This window comes from Archocentrus centrarchus, chromosome 24, assembly GCF_007364275.1.
Source record: "Archocentrus centrarchus isolate MPI-CPG fArcCen1 chromosome 24, fArcCen1, whole genome shotgun sequence".
NCBI classification, from domain to species: domain Eukaryota; kingdom Metazoa; phylum Chordata; class Actinopteri; order Cichliformes; family Cichlidae; genus Archocentrus; species Archocentrus centrarchus.
Window position 1 is genome coordinate 7,070,543 of NC_044369.1, and position 20,363 is coordinate 7,090,905.

Here is a 20,363-nt window from a genome sequence, read left to right on the forward strand (position 1 = left end):
GTTCACTGCAAAAAGCAGCGAGTGTCTACAGAGATCTGTAAAACACAGAGTGGACGTCAGTGATGTCAGGAATTTTGGCAAAATTGATGGAGTTATGAATAAAGAAAAGTACCATCAGATTTTTGTCCACCATGCAAAACCATCTGGAAAGCATTTGATTGGCAGTGGCTGCATTTTTCAGCATGACAGTGATCACAAAAAACAGAGCTAATGCAGTAAAAGCATCCCTGGAAAGACACGCAATGGAACACTATGAGTCATGGATTGGCCTCCCCAAAGCCTGGACCTCAACATTACTGAAGCAGTGTTCGATCATCCTGATAGATCATCCTGTCCTGGTGCAGCCACAATAACCTGGTACTGAACGCCCAGAAGACAGTGGAGATTATAGTGGACTTTAGGAAGCACACAGCCCCTCTACCCTCCATCATCCTGACTGACACCCCCATCACCACAGTGGACTCTTTTCGCTTCCTGGGAACTACCATCACCCAGGACCTCAAGTGGGAGCCCACCATCACCTCTGTTGTCAAAAAGGCCCAGCAGAGGATGTACTTCCTGCGGCAGTTGAAGAAATTCAACTTGCCAGCAAGGACCATGGTGCAGTTCTATACTGCCATCATTGAGTCCATCCTCACCTCCTCCATCACTGTGTGGTACGCTGGAGCCACCACTAGGGACAAACAGAGACTACAGCGCGTTGTGCACTCTGCTGAGAAGGTGATTGGCTGTAACCTCCCATCTCTCCAGGACCTGTACACCTCCAGGACACTGGGGCGTGCAGGTCGGATCACAGCCGACCACTCTCACCCTGGGCACAGACTTTTTGACCCTCTCCCCTCAGGCAGGAGGCTACGGTCCATACGGACCAGAACCTCCCGCCATAAGAACAGTTTCTTCCCCTCTGCTGTTGGACTCATGAACAGTTACCCTAAGACTGTTACCACCACCCTCCACAAACGCTGATGACCCTATGTCTATGCACCTGTCTGATTGCACTGATGTACATATTAGTGGAATATAGTCTACATTCTTTTATCTTTTAATTAGTCTCTGCACTGTATATTTTGTAATTTTGTAATATTGTGCTATAGTTATAGCTCTAATATCTCTGTATATTTGCAATTGTATACTTGTATATTGTCTTATAGTTTTTATACTTATTTGTTTTTTTTCTGTAAGCACGAAGTACCGCAGCAATTTCCTAATGCTGTGAACCTGTTCACCCATATGGCAATAAAAACCTTCTGATTCTGATTCTGATTCTGATAGAGAACAGAACAAAAGACAGCCAACATCCAAAGAAGAGCTTTGAATGTCCTTGAAGAAGCCTGGAGAACTATTCCTGAAGACTGCTTAACGCAATTACAAGAAAGCTGTTGAAGAATAAATGTGGCAATACCAAATATTCATTATCAAGCTTCTTAGAGTTGTACAAACCCTGTTTTTGCCTTATATGCTGCATTTCCTGCATGTTTGCATGTTTCAATAAATTGCTGAGCCTATTTCCCATTTTTCCAGCAAAATTGAAAGAAATGTGGACTGGCTTAAGACTTTTGCACAGATAGATAGATAAGGCCTAATTAGCACATTTGAAAGTTAAGTTTAAGGAAACCTGTAATACAAAAAATATATATTGCTTTAGTGTAAGTAATCACTTGGGGGGAGTTTCCCCATGACATTTATGAACTTTTTCACCTGTAGTGTCTCCCCTTGTTAGGAAGGTAAACGTATGAAAGGATATCAATCAAGCATAAAATGCTGTTCAATCACCTTTTTATTGGTAAGAAAACATATCAGACCTCATGTACAAATGCAGGCTGAATGGTTGAATTTACCTTTAAGTTTAAATCCATGTTGGTATGGCTAAATAGGTGTGTCTCTGCAATTTTTTTATTTCAGTGGTTTTAGTGAGCCCCACCAGGCTCACTAACTCTGCTACAATGTTTAGAAAAGGTGGATTATAAACATTATTTCCTCCCTTGACGAAGCACAAAGCTTCACACAATTCACTGGTTTCTAATTTGCTCTAAAACAGATGTGTGTGTAAAAACAAGAACAAAAACCGTTTCTCATCCTTGTTTTTAAGTAACAAGTGAGACTTTAATCAAAGAAGAGCTCTGTGTTTTGACAGTGTAATGATACAGACACGAAGGTAATGGCTCTCGTAAAACTCCCGGCTCTGTGAGAGCACTTTGTTTTTTCATTGAACACTATTCAATCTGCTTTGCCAGCATTTCCTTATTTGTTCTAGCTTTGATTTTCAGAGCTTTCCTCTTTCTTTTCCCTCTGCAAATTTTTTTTTACACACCTCTTTCATTTTACTTTTTGTCCTGTTTCTCTAACCTGCCTTTTCTTGAGCTTTTCTACCCCACTCACATTACTCCTCTCATCTCCTCTGCTTTTCTTTCCTTTCTTAATTCAGAGTTTTTGTTCACTTTTCAACAAAGTTAACTTAAATTACAAGAACACAGATTAATAGTGTCCATCCTCACGCAACACGTTCCCACAGTAATTTAATTAAGACGAGATCTTGTGGATCCTCAGATTGCGGTAAAACGCTGATGTCTGTAATCAGAACTCTGCTTTGTTTTCAGTCTGTTGTTGGATTCTGCTGCTATGCCAGATTTCCTACTCACCCTGCTTAGTTGGATTTCATGTAATGCAGCTGGAATCGTCCTTTAAAGTCAAGGCACATTTTCCACCTTAAGTTCAGTGGCCATTGCACTGTTTGGCAGAGTGAGGCAATTCATTTATAATGAATGGTATTCATGACTCTGCGTAAGCAGACTATTTCATATCAGAGAGGATCAATAATGTGTTAAGATGTCATCACCTTTTACCACCACTACCATAAAACCATAAAAAAAGAAAAACTATCAGAGGCGGGCTTTCACTCAGTGATAAACGCTTAACTTCTTTAACCTCTATTGTTTTGCAGTTGTGTCCAAGTGTATTTATGTCGGAATTTTATTATTTAAGTGCTCATTTATATGCCTACAAGCACAAGTTGTGTATTCCTGTTCTTTTGCCAACTTGCTTAACAGTTTTTGAGATCTTTCACAAAAATAGTTTATTGAATTTGGGAAAGTTTGCATATTAAGAACCCCAGGCAAGGTTACTTGAGTTTGCATTACTTTTACCAAAGCCATTGATTAGTCCTCATTGTCAAACCCTTTTCTACAGTGGCCCTGAGAGCTAAATGTACTGCAGCTTGAAGTGAGCTTTAAACCAAATTTAGAAACACACGGAAACAAACAGGATCTACACTTACCTGTGGTGTCAAAACAGGTGAAGCTGTTTTCTGAATGTTCCTGCTTTAAATATTTGAAGATGTCTTCTCAAGCTGCCGTGAAATGACCTCTCAAGACTACTGTACTTTGCTTTTGTACACTATATTGACAAAGGTACTGGGCCACCTACACATTTCCACCTATAGTACAGGAGCAGCTTTGCCATGGAAACCCATACCACAAGGCATCCAAGGCTGCCAGTGCAGCTTTTGTGCTGATGTTAAGGCCAGAGGAGGTTTGGTGTTCTGCAGCTATTGAGCCAGCAGAGCGTTGGTGACTTTTATGCACTATGCACCTCAGTGCTCAGCCTCCCTGCTCTGTAACTTTATGGGGTCTGCTACTTTGTGGAAAAGTTGCTGTGGTTCCTAAATATTTCCACTTTGCAATTATACAATTTAAAGTTGATTGCAGAATATCACAAATGGACTTTTTTTGCAGCAGTGGCATCCTATGACAGTAGCATGCTCAAATTCAGTGAGCTCTTTAGAACAACCCATTCTTTCACAAATGTTTGTAAAGCCAGACTGCATGGCTAGGTGCGTGATTTTATACACCTGTGCAAACTGGACTGAAAACCCCCTAAATTTAAAGATTAAGAGTTTTGTATATATAGTGTACTGTAACTTTAAATGTTAAAAAAATCATAAATCTGGCTCCTCTCTAGTTTTCCCTAAGTAAGTCAGCTAATCATGTGCTTTTAAAATGATAAAAATATTTTCTAACTCACTGAGTGAATGTTAGCTTAATTTAGTTTAATAAAGCAATTTCATAAAATCAAGCAGGAGAGTCACAGAAAAACATATAGTCCTTCCCTCTGTTTTTAGACAGGCAGCCATGGTTAAGCGCTGGTTTCTTTACTTTGGCTGTTTAGCGAGTAATTCGGGAGCAAAGACTGATATCAGTGTTTTGGTAATACTGCGTCTTGCGAGCGTGGCCGTCTCGCCTCATTTCGCTGATAGAGCATCAGTGTCTCAGTTCACCTGTTTGTAAACCTTCAGTGTAGTGCCAGCTGGTTGATAAGCTATCAGTGACTCACCTCATTGGTTGAGAGAACAGAGTCTTCATCCAGACTGAGGACAGCGTCGGTGATGATGGCGTCGTGGGGGAAAAAACGACTGCTCATCGTCTGCAGGCAGAGAGAGAGGAAGTAGTTTGCATTGGTGTTAACTGATGAAACTTTACTGAGTCCAAGCTTCTTTTTTTTTTTTTTAGGGGGTCAAAGAAACCTTTTGTACTTAATAAGTATTTTAAAAGTATAGAGGTGGTATAGAGATATAAAGAAATCTATTAAAAATAAACCACAAATTGTTTCACCCCCCCAACTGTGTGTTTTATCATTCATTGAGCTCTCTTAATAGGTTTTGTGGGAGTTTCAATCAATTCAGCGCCTAACAGAAACCATAGTAGACTTTGATCCATTAGCCTAAAGATGGCTGCTGCTGATGTTATTGACTCATAATTAAAGTGTGAATTATTTAACTGCTTTTGAAGAAAAGAAACAAGGATATTTGTAATTGGTGAAAAATCAGTTCAGCTGAGGTTTCAAACAACCTGCTCCCAGGCTCAGCATTCAGGATCTTTTAAGGTCAGTTCTTCAAGTATTTTTATGTTAAATATGATGGTGGCAAAGCCCATTTCAGTATGATACACCTCAGTGATACCATTTATACACTTACTGGGCACTTCATTAGGCTGCTTGTTAAAGCTAATATCATATCAGCCAATTGCATGGCATCACCTCAGTACATGTAGTACATGAAAAAAGGTGATTTAAGTGACTGTGAAAGTGGCGTGTTACCAGACGGTCTGGTCTGAGTATCTGTAAATCAGGATTTACTGGGATTTTCCAGCACAACCATCTCTAGGGTTTACAAAAATGGTCTGAAAAAGAGAAAATATCCAGTGAGCAGCAGTTTTCTGGGTGAAAATGCCTTGCTGATGCCAGAGGTCAGAGGAGAAGGGCCAGACTGCTGCAACAGTTGGATGATAGGGTCAGAATTTGATGTCGCCAACATGAGAGGATGGATCCATCCTGCCTTGTATCAACAGTTCAGGATGGTGCTGGTGGTGTAATGGTGTGGGCAATATTTTCTTGGCTCACTTTGGGCCCCTTAGACCAACTGAGCATCGTTTAAACAACACAGCCTACCTGAGTACTGTTACTGACTATGTACATGAACATAGTGTAATCATTTTCCACTGGCTGCTTACAGGAGGATAACATGCCATGTCACAAAGCTCAAATCATCTCAAACTGGTTTCTTGAACACAAGTTCAAGTAAGTTTGATGTACTCCAATGGTCTCCACAGTTACCAGGTCTCAATCCAGTAGAGCACCTTTTAATGTGGTGTAGAAGGCGATTCACATCATGGATGTGAATCTGCAGGAACTGTGTGATACTATCAGGTCAAGTTGTACCAAAATCTGTGAGGAATGTTTCCAACACCTGGTTGAATCTATTCTACAAAGACTTAAGACAGTGCTGAGGTCAAAAGGGGGTCCAACCCAGTACTAGCAAGGTGTGCCTAATAAAGTGACTATGAGTGTATATATATATATATATATATATATATATTCAACTAGTAACATTATCTTTGTCACTCAAATAACCTAAAACAAGCTTATGTAAAATTTTCTGCAGTTACAGCTTTCTATTATTTTAATATTATATGTCACTGAAATGAACTGCCATGTCACAGCGGTGATGTTTTACATGGATTCAAACCTAAAAAAAAAAGTAAATTAAATTTACAGCCCCAGGGGTAACATTAAGAGGCTTATTTTGACAAGTAAAAAGGCAAATCTCCACAAGCTTAATGTCTACTTTCATTTCAGTTTAATGAACTGACGGGTGCTGAGATGAAATTTATTAAGAAATTAAGTGTAACATCAAATGAATTTTAGCACAAATCCCGTAAATTCCTTCAAGTATTTGAGAACGCCACATCAAATTCTGCATTAAATCTCTGCTTAAAGAAAGAACTTCTGGCACAAAATGTTTTTTCTTTGGCTGGTTGCCCTATAATCAGGAGAAATGTACTTTGTTCAGTCAGGACAGCCTCTGAGTTTCCTCAGGAAATCCCCCCACTGCAGTGAAACTGGCTGCTAAATTAACCACAAACGCATGCCTGATAATCAGCTGCATTTCTCCACACTTAATGGTGGGAATGTATTATATCAAAGATGCATATGCACATTTACATACTCAATGTGCGCATAAATACACATGAAGGGCTAATTTTGCATACTGTACAGTCTTTAAATTATTCCTTAACTACATTTCCAGCATCCTTAAGGTCATCTGTTTTATCTTTCATCATGTTCTGGCCATTATCTTTCTATCATCATTGTCTTTCATGGTATTAGAAACCTATTTATTACATAAAAGCATTGGTGGGCTATACTCATATGTTCTGATATCTAGATAAAGCCTGATGTGTTCTGTCCACCCCCCTCCCCATACACATAATATGGATTTGCCTGGAAACAAACATTAGCATATGTCAAAGCAAATTCATATAATTATGTGTGCACATGCAGTAAGAAATAATTCTCCTCTTGAAGTCAATATGGATTAAAAGTCCCAGAAAATCCTCACATCAACTCTGCATGTTTAAAAACTGAGCAAATGCAGCCTGCTTTCATTACAAAGGTTAGACCTGAGTTAAAATAATTTGTCATAACTTTTGTTCTTTTCTCCTGCGTAATTGGTTATAACGGTGTTCCCTCCATACTTGATATTTTTAGTTCTGTGACTTTTTGATGGTTGAGAATTTATATCTGAAACTGAAATAAGTCAACAACTGACTTACATGAAACATGATTAACTTGGTGATCTTACTTTTCCTTTGTTGCCATCAAAAAGATGAGACTTGCAATTTGAACCAAAGTTTCTCCAACAATAATTTCATGGATATCCATCCATTCACTGTCACATGTTTCCATTTCTACATGGAATTTAATTTGTCCACTATTTAGTTTATAACACTATGTAACTCAATATTTGTCTTTGACAAGCGAGTGTTATTTTCTAACTCTTTTTTTTTTGTTGTTGTAAAACAATAGAAAAGTCCATAATTCCTGTCAAATTTTGCTTTTATGAATTTTAGAAGAATTTTTTTTGCCCTAAAATAGCAAAATTTTCTTGGCGTGGGTGAATTGAAAATTGTGCAACATTTGAAAAGATTCTTGAAACCTCAGCAAATTACCAACACATTTCAAAAGGCCCAAGTTGGTGTCTTCCATATGAACTACTGGCAACCACTGCAACCTGCTAGCGACCAAAACAATCACAAGGAGGTTTTTCACCTGGTGTCTGCTAGAAATCCACAGCAACCATTTGCCAGCCACACATCTTTCCTTTGTAAGTGGTAGTTGCCAGGGGTCAGTAACTAATCTGTAGGTCTATGTGACTGGGGCCTAACATGGTTTTCTAAAGTTAACACAGTACATTTACTTTAAAAACTTTGCATTCACTACATTTTTTACCATCACATTGGTGTGCAATGCTCCGTTATGCAAAGAGTTTATAAAAGTCTCTTTGGGCTGAAAATGGTTCAACTTAACTTAAACCTGCTTAAAAGTTATAAAATACTGCCCTGCGGCAATCTCAGGGCAGTAGATGCCAGCCCTCAAAACCTCATATTGGCTAAATCTACCACTACCCTGACCCTTCCATCACACCCCCATGCCTCTAGCTGGTGTCAATGCTTTTCTGCCTCTAGACAGAGATTAGATCCCACTGAAATCTCGGGCAGTTCAATGGTCTGAACCTTATCTTTGTTGCTCTCTTTCCACTCAGTTCCTCTCTTTATATTTGGCTCGACTTCTGTTACTTCAAGGGGAGTCTTTGGAGATATCCTTTCTGCTCTTATGCCACTGATACATCAAGATGTCTCTAAATTAAAGTTAAAAGTCAAAGATCATGAGGGTATCTGCAGGGTGATCATAACCTATGAACAGCCACTTTCTCTCATGATAAGCATTTTACATGTCATTATTGGTGGAAAAAAATATTATATTAGCACTTTAAGAGTACTCATTACTACTGGTGATGAAGGCTTTGCATGCCCATCACCAGACCATGTTTCTGACGTCTACATTTAGTTTTGTGGCTATTTGTACTTTAAAAACACCGTTAGCTAAACTAAACAATAAAATGGTAACAATGAGGGGTTGTAATGTCATTACACTAATGTAGATAATAGGACTCAAAAATACAATGCTTATCAGGTAATGGTTGGTCAATAAATTCAAACTAAATATCAGTATTGTTGTATGTGAAAAAAAAGGGCTATGTGTTAGAGCTGACATTGACATAAATGGGGTTAAAGCACCACTAATTCATAATTTAAATTAAAAAAGAAATGTAATTACTTCTGTAATTAATTACCTCTGCCTGTAGTGATAAAGCCACAGAAAATAGGCCCCAACGACAGGCCTTAACAGAAACCATTTTGACATGCCTTTGCAGGGCAAAATTAATAACATCAATTATGGCCTTGTTCCATTTACATGGGCCAAGGGCCTTATATTTTGGAAAGGATGTGAAACGCTTAATAGAATGGGCCCATAATTAATTTAAGCAATTATGCCTGTGTTTACCCTGCTTTGACATGTCATAAAAAAGGCTGCTGTGAAAAGGAATCACAGTTTCCTTCTGCTGAGACTCTCAACTTCACCATTTTTAGTTCACTCTCACCACTATCATGACCCTCGGGAAGCTGCTTTCAAGAAAAACCCAGCAGTTACAGACAGCGAAGTTGGAGTTTAGCAAATAAGAAGCCTATTGTTGAGTTGGTCGAGACCAAAAGTACAGTGACCTCTGTACAGTGATTTTTGGCTCTATGATAGGCCACAAGGACAACTCTAAATGTCTTCTTTTATGCAGGAGGGGTTCATGAAACTGTATGAGACTTCAGAATGCCTGGTGTTACATGTGTGTGCACCAATTCTCCTTGATATCATGTGATTTATTGAACACCACCTACCTGTACTATTTTGGGGTTGACACTCCCTGATACAATTAGCTTTGGTATACTACAAAAATTGCTCAGGAATGACTCAGGGACAAAGAGCACAAGACATTGACCTGGCCTTCAAAAGCCCCAGATCCCAACCTGCAGAAGCAGCAGATTAAGCCCAATCCATGGTGGCCTCACTCCATAACCCAAAGGATCCAATATCAGGGTGCCACTCAACATCAAAGGTTGGAGATCCTCTATTCAGACCATTGATGACTTTGAGCTGTTCTGAGAGCACAAGGGTGACTTACATGATATTTAGTTAGTGGCTGTGATTGTCAGATGTTAGTGGGGAAAAAAATATTTTTTGATCAGAAAAAAAAAAACATGAATGTGTCATGCTATAGTAACGCTCAGAATACATAACTTACATTTAGTTTTTGATGAAACACTACCGGACCAAACCAACCGAAAGGATATTTAGAGGTCGACATAGGTCCATCAATCTTTCTCTGAGCCTGCTGCACTGACCTTCTGTTCTGCTTTCAACACTGGATACTATTTGATCTTTGAACACTTCAGTTTTATGCTCCTTTGCTTTAATTTCAATGGACAACAAAGAAATCAGGATCAATATTCAAGATGAACTTATCAATATAAAATTAATTGGTCGAAGGCAAGAGAGGTGATATTGAGAGGAGACTGATGAAGGTGAGATATAGTCAACATATTACCACCTGCAGATGGGAGTATATTGATCACTCCTTTGATTATATTGATTTGTCTGTCATAAATGCTGAGCAAGCAGGTCCAAAGACAAGGAGCCTGTTTTCTGATCAGCATTATTCTCTTTAAGCATCATGCTAGTATAACATGGGAGTCTATGCAGCTGAAATCATGTGTAATGAATAAAATTATAACCGCATGCAAAACTAAACCATGGCTGTACTAGTGGCCTCAGAGTTTTGCTCATCAATTAGAAATATTGCAAAAAAAGCTCCTACAAACTGTTTTTGTCATTTTTTAAGTTCAGATGATGGTCACAGAAGCAAATCTGAATGTAGTGTGTGTAGATTGTTGGGTATGCAAGATTTTACAATCTATAGGCCCTTGTCACTGAGGTCTTGACACTCAGTGACCCCTTGGTAACCACCAGCTGCTAAGGAAAAATGTGCATTCTCCTTCCGGTTGGTGAGAGGTTGCTTGCCGGTGCCAGGTGAAATTGGTTGCAAAGAGGTATATGGTGCTGCACTGAAAGCCTCCTTGCGATCGCTTTGGTAACCAGCAGATTGCCATACTCACCTGTAATTTGTATGGAAGTCACCAACTTATCTGCAAAGACTCACCAACTCCTCACTAAGTGGTAGTAAAACCGAAGAGTGCGATGCATAGCAGATCGTTCATCTTCAAAGTAAAGTTTGCACTATTTGACAGGTGTTGATTTCGACTGTAAGGCACAACTTTTATTTTGAAGGCAGACATTCTGTCTGTTGAAGCTTCAATACTGCTGGCAAGTGTTTGTAAATAAATCAGCGTGTTCCATGCAAACTATGGACGACTGTGGCAATCAGTTAGTGAACAAAGCATTTAGAAGGAGCATTTTGGTTCAGCACCTTCTTTGCAATGAATTTTATTCAGCAATAATTTTTCCCTTGCCAGAGCGGTTGCTGACCAATCCTAGGACTGTGTGAGGCCTTCATTTACGTACTCATAAATAATCAAATAAATTAAAGTGGTTTAAATGCTTTGCTGAAAGGTGACTGTGAATGTGCTTGAGAAAAAAATAACACTGAAGGCAAGCACAGAGCAGAGGTTGAGGATAGAGAGACAGAAAGGAAGTAAGAGCTTGTTGATAGAGTGCATCCACTCAACATTACTGAGTAGACACACTCATAACCAACAGCAAATTACTCTGCTGGTGCGCTCTGTCGAGGCAAATGACAAACTTTCTGTGTGTGTCTGTGTGTGTGTGTGTTATTGCAGAGGGAGCAAACACAGCATGCACTTGGAAGGAAATACTGTGAAGAGCATCTGTCTGGGCTCCATGACAATATACCACATGTCTAATTATAGGACCACACACACACACACACACACACACGGCCTCTGAGATGCGTTTTACTGTTACCAGTGGAAACATAGTTCTTGCATTTCAACAGGGAGACATTTACATGAAAACAAACAGAAGCAATTAGGCGACAAAGAGGCTGACATAGACAGAGAGACATGTTGGCATGTGTGGGGGCTTTTTGGTAAGTGAATCTGTGACTGAGTGCATTTTAAGAAGCTCAGTTGGTTAAACTGATTAGAAAATGAGTAAAACAAAGGACAAAAAAAAAAACCCAATACAAAACAAAAGGAAAACCAGGAAAACCATTTTCCCCTCTTTATGAAATATACCACAACAGCTGTGAATTTTTACGGCATGTGTACACAATGTACACAGAGTCAAAATACTGCCCAATAATATTAGAAATATGAGCAAACCCAAAAACGTCACGTTCAATCTGACAATCAAAACTTGCATTGAGTCTATTAAAACTTGAGTCTATTAAAACTTGAAATAGCACTGGATTTGAATTTAGATGACAAAGGACAAAGTGTTATACATCATTTCCTCCCTCCTGCGCATGATTATAGGACTTCAGATGGGATTAATCGAAAATATACTCAATATCTGCTTTTAATTAAAACTGGAACTTGGTGTGGAAAATAGATATAATGAGGCTTGTTCACTTTTTTTTCAATGACATCACAGTGATGTTAATGAGAGAAGGCAGAGCTTTTCCACTTTTCCTACATACATTTTCATCTTTACGGTCATATGATTGAGCCAGGATGTGTATAAAAGACAGACTTAGTCATCATGCTGTCATCTATGCAGTATATTTATGGACTAACCCAACTGCAACTGTAATAACTCATCCATCTGGATGCTGGAGTTAGGAGCATAGCTGCTCTGACTGACAGGTTTTCCAACACAGGTAGCTGTGGCCTATCTATGTCTGCTGAAAGGAGTCACTGAACCGGACCGCTACACAATGTGTGCGCTTTTTGGATTTCCATTTTAATGGAATTATCTGATAAATATTAAGGTCTGCTGTGACCATCCAACAAGTTTGTGCTTCAGTTCTTATGGTGAAATTCTTTTATTTTATCAGTCTGTTACTTAGTACTAAGCAGCAGCTGTACCTATGTGTTCACCCATATGGTTCATGAATGCAGCTTGCAAACCAAGCTTGCTATGTGATAACCTAACATTCCACCCTCTCATCATATATATATATATATATATATATATATATATATATATATATATATATATATATATATAATATAAAGTTGTTGCTACAAGTGTAAAACGCAAGATTAGATAATTTAGTGGGGAAAAAAATTTGTAACAAATTTGCTTATTGTGTTTGTTGTAGATAAGATAAGATAAGATAGTGTTTATTTGTCACATGCACAGTTATACACAGTACAATGCACAGTGAAATGTATTTTGTACCTGCAACCATATATACACACACATATAAATAAGAAGAATAAAAATAAAAAAAAAGTAATTCACACTATACACTATACTCTATATACTATACACTATACACACTTTTTAAATTATAATATTTACATTGTGCAATAATGGTCCAGTTAGGGCTCAGAGTTGAGCAGACGGATGGCTTGTGGGTAAAAACTCTTCTTCAACCTTTCAGTCTTAGTCCTCAGGCAGCGGTAACGCCGGCCTGATGGGAGCAGGGAGAAGAGAGAGTGTCCGGGGTGGCTGGGCTGTTTTAGGATCTTCATGGCCCTCAGCCTGCACTGCTTGGTGTAAATGTCCTGCAGGTTGGGGAGGGTGGTTCTGATGGTCCGTTCAGCTGAACGAACCACCCTTTTTAGGGCCATGAAGTCCTGCTTGGTGCAGTTTCCCATCCAGGTGGTGATGCTCCCACGCATGATGCTCTCGATGGTGCAGGTGTAAAAGTTCCTGAGCACCTTGAGTGGGAGCTTGAAGTCTCTCAGCCGCCTGAGGAGGTAGAGACGCTGTCTGGCCTTCTTCACAGTGATGTTTATGTGATGAGTCCAGGACAGGTCCTGTGAGATGGTCACTCCCAGGTATTTGAAAGTGTCCACTCTTTCCACCTCAGCACCACTGATGACAAGTGGATGGTAGTCCCTCTGCTGCTTCCTGCTGAAGTCCACGATCAGTTCCTTTGTTTTGCTGACGTTGAGCAGGAGGTGGTTCTCCTGGCACCAGTTCTCCAGGCGGGAGACCTCTCTCCTGTAGGCTGTCTCCTCATTGTGAGAGATTAGTCCCACAACAGCAGTGTCGTCAGCAAACTTGATGATAACGTTGGACTCTGACGTGGCCTCGCAGTCATGGGTGTACAGTGAGTACAGCAGAGGGCTGAGCACACAGCCTTGGGGGGATCCAGTGTTGAGGGTGAGGGAGGATGAGGTGAGGTGACCCACTCGTACCACCTGTGGTCTGCTGGTCAGGAAGCTGTGAACCCACCTGCACAGGGATGGGCCCAGGCCCAGGTCCAGCAGCTTAGAGACCAGCCTGGAGGGAACTATGGTGTTGAATGCTGAGCTGTAATCTACAAACAGCACTCTCACATAGTTCCCCTTACCAGTGTCTATGTGTGAAAGGGTCTTGTGGAGGAGGAAGGATATGGCGTCATCTGTGGATCTGTCTGGCCGGTATGCAAACTGTAGTGGGTCGAGGGTGGTGGGCAGTGAGGAGGTGATGAATGTCTTGATGAGTCTCTCAAAACACTTCATCACCACAGAGGTGAGTGCTATGGGCCTGAAGTCATTGGGGCTGCTGGGGTGTGGTTTCTTTGGGACAGGGACTATGATGGACTTTTTAAAGCAGGTGGGAATCACACACAGTTTCAGTGAGAGGTTGAATATCAGTGTAAACACAGGTGCCAGCTGGTCAGCGCAGGACTTAAGGACACGTCCACTAATACCGTCTGGTCCAGCCGCTTTCCTGGTGTTTACACGTCTAAACGCCCTCCTCACGTCGCGCTCTGTCACAGTGAGTGTCTCCGCCCCTCCGGCCGGGAGCGCAGTGGGCTGTCGGCTTCCCGACTCAAAGCGCGCAAAGAAGATGTTGAGTTCATCAGCCAGAGAAGCGTCGGCACTCACCGGGTGTGTGTGTGGTGCTTTGTAGTCCGTGATGGTGCGTAGTCCCTGCCACAGTCCCCTGGGGTCAGACTGTTGTAGTTGCTGTTCCAGTCTGCGGCCGTAGCGATGTTTAGCCTCTTTCACCGCTCTGCGGACGTTGTATGATGCAACCTTGTAGTCCTCCATGTTCCCAGAGGCGAGGCCGGAGTTGTAGGCAACGGTGCGGGACCTCAGGGCGTCGCGGACAGATTTATCCACCCACGGCTTCTGGTTGGGAAAAGTCCTGATGGTCCTCCTAAGTGAAGTGTCTTCAACAACTTTCCCAATAAATCCCACAACAGTTTCCGTAAACTCCTCGATGTCTCCGCCCGCGCTGCTGCGAAACATGTCCCAGTCGGTTGAATCCAACGCACCCTGCAGAGCGGCCTCTGTTTGATCAGACCACCGTGTCACTTCTCTCACAGCAGGGGGTTCCTGCCTGAGCCGTTGTTTGTATTTCGGCATGAGAAGGACAGAGGTGTGGTCAGACTTCCCAAAAGGCGGAAGAGGCTTTGCTTTGTAGCCATCTTTGAATGGAGAATAGCAGTGGTCTAGGGTCCTCTCTCCTCTGGTGGGGCAGTCGATGTGTTGAATAAACTCCGGTATCAGCTTTCAAGTTTGCACTGTTAAAGTCCCCGGCTACGATGAGAGCCGCATCACGCTGGTTAGCCTGATAGGTGGAAATAGCCTCATGTAGCTCGGATAGTGCAGTGTTTGTGTCCGCCTGAGGTGGAATATAGACGGCGCTGAAGATGACCGAAGTGAACTCGCGGGGCAGGTAGTGGGGACGGCATTTCAGGGTTAGGAGCTCCAGGTTAGGTGAACATGATTGTTTCAGAAGGACAACATTCCTACTGTCACACCAGTTGTTATTAATCATTAGGCACACACCTCCTCCTCTTGATTTTCCAGACTCACTCGTTCTGTCCGTGCGATGAACACTGAAGAACTCCGACGGCTGTACGGCGTGGTCCGGTATGAGGGGAGTCAGCCATGTCTCCGTGAGACAGATGATGTTGCAGTCCCTTATGTCCCTCTGAAACTGTATCCTGGCCCTGAGTTCGTCCAGCTTGTTATCCAGTGACTGGACATTAGCCAACAGGATGCTCGGCAGTGGCGTTTGGTGCGCTCTGCGCCTCAGCCTCTCTCTTACGCCGGCTCTTTTCCCTCGGGGCCTTGTCCGTGACCTGGTCCGTCCTTTGTTTGAGCTGGCCCACTGGAAACGCTGGATCTCCCGAGGCCAAGTCGGGTCGGGAGAAAAAGGTGTCAGAATACAGCCAGAGTGCTGTATTCTGATATTAAAAAGAGTCTGTCTGTCATACGTGATATGACACAGAGCAGGCGGAATTATAAAGTCCAAAATTAGAGCTAAACCTAATATATACAAACAAAGCGTAGGAGCAGGTACGACGGCTGCTGACCTCACCGGCGCCATCTTGTATCACCTTGTATCACAAAAGAAAATATTCAGTATTAATATCATTACCTTGGAGAAGGTTGATTTAATGACTGACGCTTCTCACTTTTCTTTTAATTTAAACTATGGAACGCTGGTTTTTAGGATAGGAAGGAATGTGACGAATTTATTCTGAGTGACACAACTTCTCATTTTCATGCTGTTTAACTGGGAAACCTGTGCAGTTTGTAACACTTCCAGGTGTGAAGAAATTACCAGGAGACAAGCCTACACATTCCTGCAGGGGGAGTTAAATCAGCCATGACATTTGAAAACATCTGTGATGGCAATCAGGGCCTTTAAAATCCATCTGACTAAACCAAGTCAAAAGTCTTTGGTGCATTATTATTAGTATGTACTGTGAGAAGCACTGCTTACTTTAGTATTAGCAGCAGTCTTATGGTCACTAATAATGGTCATCTCTGTAGAGTAGATGATTGGTGCATTTCAGCTTCACTGAACCATAATCAGGGACCACTCCTGTATTTTTTTTTATTTATTTTTTTTTGCTGCTAATATAATAGCAATATATAAGACTCAGAACATCTGGCATCCCCAGAGGCATTTTGCTGCATTTACTGAATCATTAATTATGAAGTGAGGGTCTAAATGATTTCATGTTTGTAATCTTATGTATTAAAGATAAGATTACAATTTATTTTTGTAAACTTTACTACCACTTAAGCCTCGGTCATATAGGCCAGGAGACTGTTTGTCAACCCCCTGGCAGCCCCCAGTCACACGGGAAAAATGTGTATTCCTTGACTGGTTGGCAGTTGCTGGAAGCTGCTGGCTGTGAAATCAGTGGGAAAGATAGTACAACTTTGAAAACCTCCTCGTGATTGCTCTGGTTGAAGCCAGCAGCTTCCATGCAATGTGCTAGTGACCAAAGCAATTGCAAGGAGGTTTTCAGTGCAGCACCATACACCAATCAAGCATAACATTATGACTACTTGCCTAATATTTTTACTGCCAAAGCAGTCCTGACCTGTCAAGCCATGGACTCCACTAGACCCCTGAAAGTGTGGTGTGGTATCTGGCACCTGTAAGTTGCAAGGTAAAGCCTCCATGGACCGGACCTGTTTGTCCAGCACATCCCACGGGTGCTTGACTGGATTGAGATCTGGGGAACTTAGAGGTCAAGTCAACACCTCAAATGTGTTGTTGTGCTCCTCAAACCATTCCTGGACCATTTTTGCTTTGTGACAGGGTGCATTATCCTGCTGAAACAGGCCACAGCCATCAGGGAATACTGTTTCCATGAAAGGGTGCTAAGGTAACATCCACACGGATTTCAGGACCCAAGGTTTCCCAGCAGAACATTGCCCAAAGCATCGTGGTGTATCAAACAAAACGTTCACTTGCTCCCTAATATATCCCACCCACTAACAGGTGCCAGAGTGTTATTCACTTCACCTGTCAGTGGTGATAATACTATGCCTGATCAGTGTATGTACATAACACAGTGTGAGCTTACATTATCAATCCTTCATGTTATTCTTATTTGTGTTATTGTTTTCCAGTCTCCTCTAAACGTCTCCCAGAAAATCATTTGTGTGCTTCAGTCATCTCTTTCTTATCTGGCGTACCCATAAGCAGGTCAGTTTGTAAAAGTGGGGATAGTATGTTTTCACTACTAAGCATTTAAATCTATTTTAATAAATAATGGATGCAAAAAAAGCCAACAGCCATTACCTTGGTCTGTCCTTCAATGACAGTGAGAGGCACACTGGTGGAGGGCCACTTGTTTCTAGGAGGTAAAGGCTTGTCACAGTTCCATAAAACCACAATCTGTGTGGGGAAAAGAACATGGTGTCCATTAATATCAAACAAGCCCCAACATTATTGTGAATTGTCTTCTGTACAGAAGGTTTTGAAAGAGCTGATATTTTTCATAATGAAATGTCCATCCCATAATCCAAGAAGCAAAGGTCAGTCAGGGTCTTCTGCTTTACAGAGAAACCTTGTTAAAGAATATCGTATTATCTGAGTGAGTACACACATAATTACTGTAGCTGTGTGAGCATGTGAACCGAGTTAGTCATCACTAAGTTTGTTTTGAAAGCTGTTACACGTTCAGTATATTTACATGTATATGAATATTTATAGTAAAACTTAATTCGACACATTTCATTGTAAAACTGACCTTTACTCCTGAGGTATTACTGTTGTGTCTTTTTCTAGTACTTTTTGTAACTTGCGTGGAATAATAGAGCTTGTTATAAAGTTTTGTAATGTATATTATAAAGGTCAAAAAGACTTGAATGAGAATTTAAAGCAAATTATGAAAAAAGGAATATGAAAATAAGAAAAACTCTATATGTGGTTTGATAGCTAAAAAAGGAGCAGAAACTCAATATGAACCCTATAACTTTTCACTTATCTAGTTTCTTATTATTTTAGAGCTCCTTTAAAAAAGGTGGGAGAGGCTAAAGGAGGAAGGAAAAAGTAGGAAAAAGAAGAAAGATGAGAAATAAGCCGGGAGGAGAGACAGAGAGGTGACATTATAGAAGAAACACACTGATAACCACAACAATAGCTGTCAAATGAAACATTTTATGTCATAGAAAATTAACACCTCCTGACACTGTTTGAATTTCACTGTATGCACGGGAAACAGTTCTTTCACACTGCTCCTGCAGCAGCAAAGCAAAGTGCAGACACACTTCCCACCTGTGCACAGAACTTGGACTTGGCTACAGCGATGATGAGCTTCACCACAGGGGATATCTGGGACTGCAGAGGAGTTACCATATGGATCACAGCGGTGAACTGTTGCGACGGGCTCTTACCTGCACAAACATACCTACACTTCAGAAAGAGTTGTCATGGGTAAACTGTATTTAGACTGAAAAAAAAATACACTGATTTTTGCAGATGTAGCTCTTTGCTGCACCCATTATCCATCTTTGTGACATCATATATACCCCCAGTTCAGATGGCTGACCATCAGTAAGCATGTCTAATCTAAGCGTGAACAGTTTGCTTTGAGTCTCTTTTACTCAGTTGTGAATGATGCTGATTTGTTTCTATAATGGGTAATTCTGTTTCTGAGAAGCAGCAGAGCAAAAATAACTGATGCTTCTTTGACAACTGACATTCAGAAGAGTGTGATGTGGAAACCTGCACCACAGAAATGTATCACTATAATAAAGCACTGGTTTCTACAAAAGCATTTTCTGAATACACCCTCTGCTTTATAATAGATTAATCTATTACTATCAAACTATTATAGGATTCAATGCACACTAATGTGAGTAAGATGACTGAATATAGAAAGCATACAGTGTTGTGGTACTTTAAACTGTGTTGCATTCATAATCACTGCAAACATCTGACTAGCACTAAATCGTTGCATGCGAAGGCAAAAAATGATCACAAATATCACACAAACAGCAACACACTGCAGTCTGTGCAAATGTTGATGGGGATTTTCTTCTTCTGAATCTGATTAGCAAATAAGTCATGTAAACTGGATATCTGGTGGCTGATTACCCTAATAATCTATTTACTCACAATCATGAGGTTAAAATGTGCATGTTAATGATGAGATTACTAAAGGAACACATAATGTGCCTGTAAGAAACAACTTCTTTCTAACAGTAAGCAGAGGTACTAATTGAAAAGCCAATTTAAAAATGATTGTAGTACTACATACATATATAATACACCCAAGGGCGAGAAAACACTCTGTTCAACTGACCATTTATAATAGGAAATACACTTAAAGTTATTATAAATTAATGTTTCATAATTGTACATTTAAAACAAAGAGGTTTACAGAGAATAAAAATAAGACTAGAGTTCAGTGAGGGGCAGAGGTTTCAGGAAACACAAGGCTGGAGCCTATCCCAGCTAGGGTGAGAGGCAGGGTACACCCTGTACAGGTTGCCAGCCTGTCGCAGGGCTAACACAGAAAGACAGACAACCATTCACACTAACAGTCACACCTATGGGCAATTTAGAATCACCACTTAACCTAACTGCAGTTGGTCTGGGTTCAAATGCACCTTGGCCTGGGCCTTTCTGTGTGGAGTTTGCATATTCTCCCCATGTTTATGTGGGTTTCCTCCGGGTACTCCGGTTTCCTCCCACAGTCCAAAGACATGTTCCATAACATCAAACAAATTTTAACAGTAGACAAAGTAACCTACCTAAAAATACAAAATGCACTTTTAAAATTATGATTTCATTCAATAAGGGATTTTAATAAGCAATTTAAACCTACCTGGCCCTACTATGTGAAAAAGTAACTGCCCCCAAACCTAATGTGCCAACCTTGGCAGCAAGAACTGCAATTGTGGTAAGTAGCAACAGGCCTTTCACAGGAATTTTGGCCCACTCTTCTTTGCATAGTTGTTTTAATTGAACCATACTAGAGGGTTTTCAAGGATGAACGGCCTGTTTAATATCATGGTAAAGGATCACACTCAGATTTAAGTCCAGTCTTTTTTTTTTTAAAGCCATTCAGAGGCGACCTT

General features: G+C 40.8%; 1 protein-coding gene across 1 annotated transcript in view; it reads right to left on the reverse strand.

Moving 5' to 3' along the window:
* The window catches only part of LOC115774118 (exostosin-1), a 287,477-nt gene that overhangs the window by 17,571 nt on the left and 249,543 nt on the right, over window positions 1-20,363 (reverse strand). The window contains exons 7-9 of the mRNA XM_030721203.1: window positions 18,556-18,674; window positions 17,578-17,673; window positions 4,330-4,419 (exon numbers count right to left, since the gene is read on the reverse strand). Of these exons, the coding sequence (XP_030577063.1) occupies window positions 4,330-4,419; window positions 17,578-17,673; window positions 18,556-18,674 (305 nt within the window). The remainder of the gene's footprint in view (window positions 1-4,329; window positions 4,420-17,577; window positions 17,674-18,555; window positions 18,675-20,363) is intronic.